The sequence below is a fragment of the Pterocles gutturalis genome, unplaced genomic scaffold (genome assembly GCF_000699245.1).
Source record: "Pterocles gutturalis isolate BGI_N339 unplaced genomic scaffold, ASM69924v1 scaffold1228, whole genome shotgun sequence".
NCBI lineage: Eukaryota > Metazoa > Chordata > Aves > Pterocliformes > Pteroclidae > Pterocles > Pterocles gutturalis.
In genome coordinates, this window is record NW_010117708.1 from 18329 (window position 1) to 25813 (window position 7485).

General features: G+C 36.4%; 1 protein-coding gene across 1 annotated transcript in view; it reads right to left on the bottom strand.

The window, feature by feature from the left end:
- Positions 1-3737: 3737 nt before the first annotated feature.
- The window catches only part of NFATC3 (nuclear factor of activated T-cells, cytoplasmic, calcineurin-dependent 3), a gene marked incomplete at its 5' end in the record, with an annotated part of 52634 nt that continues 48886 nt past the window's right edge, over positions 3738-7485 (bottom strand). Inside the window, one exon of the mRNA XM_010075874.1 lies at positions 3738-4299. Within this exon, the coding sequence (XP_010074176.1) occupies positions 4175-4299 (125 nt within the window). The remainder of the gene's footprint in view (positions 4300-7485) is intronic.

Consider the following 7485-nt stretch of genomic DNA (forward strand, 5'->3'; position numbering starts at 1 on the left):
TCGCAGTATCATCGCTGCTCCTTTTCTCTCTTGGGCAGGTGTCCATCGCTAACCAAAGGCCAAAGCTTTAGTTCCAACACTGAATTTGGAACATCTGCACACCTCAGTACACCTAGTGATTCCACACATAAGTAAAAGACCCTGTAACAAAACTGCAAGGGAGATAAAAATCTTTCCAGTAGCACTAATATCACTGAGATGAATACAGATTTCAAGGCCTGAATCTACTGTACCGTTCCTGAAGGCATTTGTGATACTCAAATATCACAAATTTGTACAGCCAAGATTTGACAAATAATTTAGACTTGGTAGGAATTTTACATCTATTCCTGAAACAGTTCAACTGCATCTTGCCGACAATAATATCCTTTCAGGAATAGAAATTACTGTGTAAGATGCACGCTCTGAATAATAATTTATACAATAATTTCTCAAAATAATCTTGTGATCATCTAACTGAAACAACAGGAAAATAACTGAAGCAAATAGGAAATCACTAGTTACAGTGCAAACCGATACTCTGTCAGCACTGTTGATCGATCGTTGCATTTATGTCCAGGCTCACTGTTGCTGGCTCCAACTTGAGCCCCAAGCTCTTATCATATTGCTTCAAAATTGCTACTCTTCCAGGGGGAATATTAAATGTCCCTCATTTAATATGTCACAACTGAGCATAGTTGTTTACCGCTGCATCGCAAATAGGGTGTTTCTTCCCACTCTGCATTTGGATCTGTATTTTGAATAAATGACAACATGTTTCCATTCTTTTTATTTATTTGAACACTATGATTTAAGAGCCTAAATGCGAGTTCTTCCCTTTATTTCTGCAAGTAGCACTGCAATCATAACTTACAAAAAGGTTTAAAATACAAAATGTACATGAAATTACAATACAAGGCTCTGTAAACATCTAGAACTTAATCTTTATTGTCCCACATTTTTAAATATAAAACTTCAATTTGAATGATTTCCGAACCTCAAGGAATGACATCCATTGCGAGTATCAAAAATAGAGTTTCAAAGCTTCATTTGTATCAGAATAAAACTGTCATGTTACTTTCATTCTTTGGTTTAAAAAGGATGGCAGTTCCCCTGATAACATGAAAGTTTTACTATAGAAATTCAGATTGCTAGTTTATGGTAATTTCAGAAATCATCTCTCCCCCTCAGCCCCCTCCCCAGATCAATATGCTACCTCTTAATTTTTTGTTTTAACATTGATCTTTGACCCTCCTTATAGAAAAAGCTACCTCATCATTAAGGCTTTCCTTTGGGATAATCTAAATTATGAAAAAGATTTGTAAAAGTACTCAGGGAGAAGAAAGGACTTAAGGGCAAGGAAGTGGATGCCAACAAAATCTTAACAGTTGCCGGGTTCTGTTGTTTAATGAAATTTGCATAGTCCAATAGAGATTGTGTGCTTTTTATATCACTAAAATTATACAAGATTAACAGTCTTTACTACGTCATCACACAAGCTAAAATAAAATTAAGACCCTTGTATTGAAGCTTTTACAAGGCAAATACAAAACTGCTTTAGTATCCAAAGCTATATTTTTTTAAATTTCATTTTTAAATAGGAAAGCATCTCTATGTCTACAGGCATCAAGGTATTTAAAGGCATCAGAAAATTTAGTGCATAGCAACTCTGGATTGTTTGGGCTCCTATATTTTAGGTACACTGTGAATTCCAGCTACTTGGAGAACTTGCTAGGACAGTCTGTACCAGTAGGATAAAGGAGCATAAATCCCATACAGTATGAAAAGCTTTTAAGTTAGAATTCTCCTACAAACAATGGTTAATGCAAAAGACCCAATGCATGAACGAAAACTGGAACATGCGTTGCCACCAGCACGCAGTCTGAAGACAATTACATAGTTTACAGTGTTTTGGGTTTTTTGGTTTTGTGGGTTTTTTCTTTTTTTTTTTTTTTTTTTTTTAAGTGTTAAAAATGTAAGTAGATGTATTTCTGAGCACGTGAATCCTTTTCTAGGATCTTTAACATAAATAAGTAGAGGACAGAGTAAAGCACCATCGCTGAGGGACAATTGCAATATCGCACTTTTCAGATTACAGCCCTGCAAATTTTTTTCTGCAAATTTAAAGATCTGCACCATTGAACAATACATTCACAAAAAGGATGCTTAAGATTTGCAGCACGCGCGTAGTGGCCTTGCATTAAGCTGTTTGAAATAACAATGAAACATCAAGACAGTAGCCTTAGGCTGCACTCTTAAAAGGAAGTACATGACAGTTATAATTTCACCTGCTTAATGTATGGTGTTTTTTTAAAGTTCATGATTCAGCTATTACAAAGATGCGATTATAGCTACTTTAATAGTATTGCTTGGGCGCTGACTTAAATAGAGGTGTAATGTTTTGCCTGCAAAAGGCTCAGTGGAAAGTTTTCCCCATGACTGTCTGCCAAAATGCAACACCAGTAGAATCTGTGTTTATTCTTACAGGTATTATAATTCCGTAATGGTACCCACTTTAAGACCATTTTACTGTAATTTTAAGAGTCTGCAGTAATTTCCTACAGAAAGAGGCAGGTGCTCTGCATGTGCTAAACCACTAAAATGTCCACAATTGTCTGAACTAGTTTCAATGCAAATACACTATCTTTCAAAAATTTTGAGTTTATTCACTCTTAGTTTTCATTAGAGCATCACGGCTCACCTAACTGAGGAACTAAACATCTCAAATGTTTTGAGGTTCACTGTATTTCTGATCTTTGCTATGACTGTTGTACCCTGTATGTTCCATATCAGAAAGTTTTGTAAACGACACTGTCTTCTGGGGGAGGGAGATGTTTGTGGCCTAAGCAGACAGTTTCAGATCCTCTCCTAGGTTTCTAATCATAGAGGCCTGAGATTTTTAATAACGATGTAAACAGATAGTTTCAAATGTATCAGATTATGTGGGTACGGGAAATGCCTCCTTTGAGCCCAGCACAAAGTTTACTGCTGCTATGAGTCTTGTGTATTTCTTTGGTATTTTCTGTGTCACACATTTACAATTCAGCGTGGGCAAATCACACCACCTGATCAGTAATTCACAGTAAATTACTTTTTAGCAAACTGATGTTTATAAACAGCTTAAATTTGAGGAACTGTAATTGTCATCTCTTTAGGACTTCCAAGTGGCATGGTCAGGCATACGGCATATAAAAGATAGAGATGTGATCAAATGATTTAATGTTTGGAAAAATTGAATGCCACTGAATTGGTGACTTCAAAACCATATTCGGTAGGGAAAATAGGAACACTTAAATCCTCTGCAAATATTTAAATTTCTCCTGTATCTAACGTGGCTTTGATGTTACTGTTCTTTAATCTAAAATCCTACTGCTCAAATTTGATTACAAATGTAACTTTCTACGAAAAGCTACTTCATGAAGGAGCCTGTGCTAATGAAGAACAGGAAGATTATCCACAAAGTTATAAAAGTTACATTTTGGAATGTCATTTCTATCCCAACACTTTCATGATGGAATGGTCTTTTTGCAGCCTATCAAGTAACATTTTCAGTTTATAAAGAAGTGCAGATCTACATTTGGCTTTGCTTCCTATGAATCTAAGAAAGAAAACACTACAGTATTTGTATACACAATGGCTTCCACGGCATTGGCTTCGGATGACGGGTACGATTTGCCGATGGAAGATTGTATAAAAAAAAAAAATTAAACAATGTAAGCTTAAAGGCTTTCCAAAATGACCAAAAGGTGTTACAAATCATCAGTTACAAACTATACTACCTCTAAGGGAAAGCAGCACACTGAAGATGTGTGTTAAATAGTTTTCCACATTCAGTACTGTGAATATTATAAGAGCAAACTAACATCTCCACACATTTGAAGCACTTACAATATAAAAGTATTCTATTTAAATGCAAAAAGCAAAGCTTGTTTGTAACTTTAAAACAGTTAAAATATCTGGTGTAGGTTCCGTGTGTCCATTTTAAGTCTCTTTACAGCATCTGAGGAACTATATTATAAACACTCTGTCTCTACATCAAAAATGTAACCCACCAAAAGGGCTTTGCAAGGATCCACTGTTCCAGTTCATAAAGGCCACAGAGTTGGAAGCACAGTAAGTCTAAAGAGGAAGAAGACGAAGAAATATTCAGAGAAACTGTTAGGTTTTCATGGATGTTTAACTGTAAGCTTATCCGTTACTGGATGCCATCAGATATTCTTGTCTCCAGAGATCCAGGACAGGTACGTGCAGACTGGCTGGCCACTGTTGTTCCATGCGACACTGAGATCTGTGACATATCTCTTCCTATGATCTCATTCACTAAAAAAAAATAAAAATAAATTAAAAGTGACTGCTTTTATGCTTTCCAAAAGGCATAATTCATCAGTGTATCTCTTTTAAAAATAAATATTTCAGTGCTAAGCCTTGATGCAGTGAAGTAACAAAGGATGAATTATGAACTTCAGTAAGAGTTGAGCAAGGGGATCGGGAAAAAAAGCTCCTAGTTTCTCTCTGTATTACACTATCTACTTACCGTAACCCATGTTGGAGACTCCCTAAAACACTTGAAGAAAATAAGCACATACACATTCATGACAACCAGGTAACGGGAAGGCACAGCATAGGTCGGTTTAGTACAGATTTCTCCACAGGACTCCTTCTGCTCAAGAATGTTACAGGCACAACAAATACCTCTAATAGCTCCTGGCTCTTTCAAGCTACTTACAGAACTTCCTCAGAACTTGGATTTGGGTTAATACAATATTAATATGATTTTTAATACTCTATACCTAGTTAATTGGCCAGTTTTCTGAGTATTTGCATTTCTGAAACTGCAGTAATAAATAGTGAAGAATTACGATTGACTAATACGCAGTCACATCACTGTGTGTGTGTGTGTCAAATTCAGCAAAGATCAGTCAATTTACTATTTACAAGTGAGGGACACCATTGTGAGTATGACAAAATAGCACTTAAGTCATCAATAAATGACAGTTTTGGGGTATTACTCTGAAGCCTAAATAACTGATTGCAGTATAATTGAGTTTGGAAGATGACAAAAATAATTATTTTAATGGGTAGGTGTAAATGCAGTGACACACGTGTCCATTTTCCAAAAAGGGCAACAGTAAGTTTAACTAAGAAAACGGAATAATCTTCTAAGTGGTGATAAAAAAATACCACAATAAATAGTAATGACAAATTTTAGATAAATATTAAACGATAACTAAAATATCAAGTGTTGCTTAATAGTTAGTAGAGGCAGGCAGTCAATCATGTTGTTTTCCATGACTGAGTGGCAGAAGGTATAGAGTATTTCTTACTCAGCAAAACTTTGAATATGCTGAATTATGGTAATAAAAGCCTCTCACATGAGTTTTTTTGGACCTTCTATAAACAGGCATATAATGGGAGCCTTTTGCTGAATAAAGACCATTCCCAGTAGAAGTAAGAACTTCTTGTTTTGCTAGTAAGCTGCTTCTATTGAAAACCTTAACAGATCTTGAACTTGGGCTTTTGCTCTTTTGTTCTCCATTGGGTAACTTTACAGAACAATATTGATATACCTCACCACCCTTCTTAATGCTTCCTTAATTTTCTGTCACAGGATTTAGCTTCCTCCTAACCATTCCTGTCTGGTAGAAGCATAAAAAAAAAAAAAATCAATCTACAGGTAGTGCAAATTTCTCCCTGTGTTTCTATATAGGGTGTTCAACAGTCTGAGCACTGCCTTTTGCTGCAGCCGTAGCATAAGTGGGTCTGAAAGAAAACGTAGTGATTTTGTGAATGCTCTGAAGTATGTATAATGTATAGAAAAGCCAACTCAGAAAACAAGTTTTGTCTATTTTTTTTTTTTAAGTTTACTTAGGAAAGCTTTAAAATCCCCTTATGTCATATACCTGTATGGAGGTGGTATTTGTTATCTACAAGTCAGTCAATGGCAATGGTATTCTCTTGCATGAATGCAAGGACAGTTGGTTAAAAATACATGTTATGGCAGCCCAAAGGTTAAAACAGGTCAGATGAACTCTGTAATAACCAATTCCCTTGAGCATTACAAGACTTGCAATTTATTTGGCTTCAAAAAAAATCTTTAAATCAATGAACTTAACTGGCACCATGACACTGAAAATTGTGTGACTGCAGGTAGGATGCTTTTTCAACTATTTTTATTATTCCAACACAATGCATAAGTAAACAGGTTTTTTTTTTTTTTCTTTAAACAAAATGTAGATATTCACTTATAAGAACAATGCTCCATCAGTTTCTGTCCGGGCAGTCATTAGCTTGCTCTAACCACAGGGCCTCTAACAGCTATTATCTACTGTATGCTACTGAACAGGTCCTTTGTGCAATCAAATATTGCAGCTGCTCAGTGCTACTAAAACTTTGATGAGTGGTACAATAAAAAGCAACATAGCTAAATATCTTTTCTATTTTAAAATTATTAAAGCAATTACTTCCTTTAAGTTTTGATAGATGACCTGTATCGCTAGCAGGCAACATCAGAACAAACTCTTGCAACATTTTGTAGTTCCCACAGGTGAAGATGTTTATTAACTGAACAGCGTGTCGCCACGTGGCATTAAATTATACTTAAATCACATTACACAGTGAATACAATAACTGGTCATGCGGTGGGTTTTTTTTGCTGAAGTTCTCCATAATGGATGATGTAGAGTATTAAAGCAAAGTTACAGGTTAGTTGGTGTTGTTTCCTTTTGTTTTTAAATAAGCGATTTGGTTACAAGAAGCTGGTTTATAGTTCAGTGTGACAGCTCTGTCATAACTCTCATTTTGCTGTTGGAGAACTTTCTTTGGCAACATTTTTAGCATGTGGCCAATACAGATTTATCTGTTTTATATGGATTTACATTAGAAACATCTACCATTTCCAAGGGACATGCAGTACCTTGTCTACTTCCCAACAGAAAAATATAGTAGAGTAGTTTTACTTGCCACAGTGATTTTGTTAAGATTGATAATTTTTAAACCCAACCAGTATTGAAGTCCGGGTTTTTTTGTTGTAGTAGGGTTTTTGTTTGTTTGTTTTTCAAATAAGAAGTATCTAAATCAGTGTTTTGTCAGAGCACCATGCAGGCCTCAATAAAAGGCCATACTAATTTTTCTCCTGTGTCTGGCAAAGGTGTGTTTTCCCTTTTTCACAGACCATGCTTCCTGACTAACACATTGTCCTGTTTTATACTTTCCAAGAGTGGCTGTTTCAGCTGCCTGGAAGTCTGTAAGCAACAAAGGGATGGGGGAAGCCTGCAGTCTCTGGAAGACTGGATGTTGAAAGATTTTGATTACGTACAGATGATGGCAAAAATGCTTCAAAGAAAGCAGAGCCTGCAGAACCAGCAGCTAAGATCAAAGTGCTCTAACCTTCTGCGGTGCTCTGAGACAGCTGGGCAGGGCGCGCTGGGAGGGATGCAGTACCAGGCTGTGAGGTGTGGGCCTGCTGCCTGACCGGCTGGGCCCCACGGCCAGTGGGGGGGGAGGGGT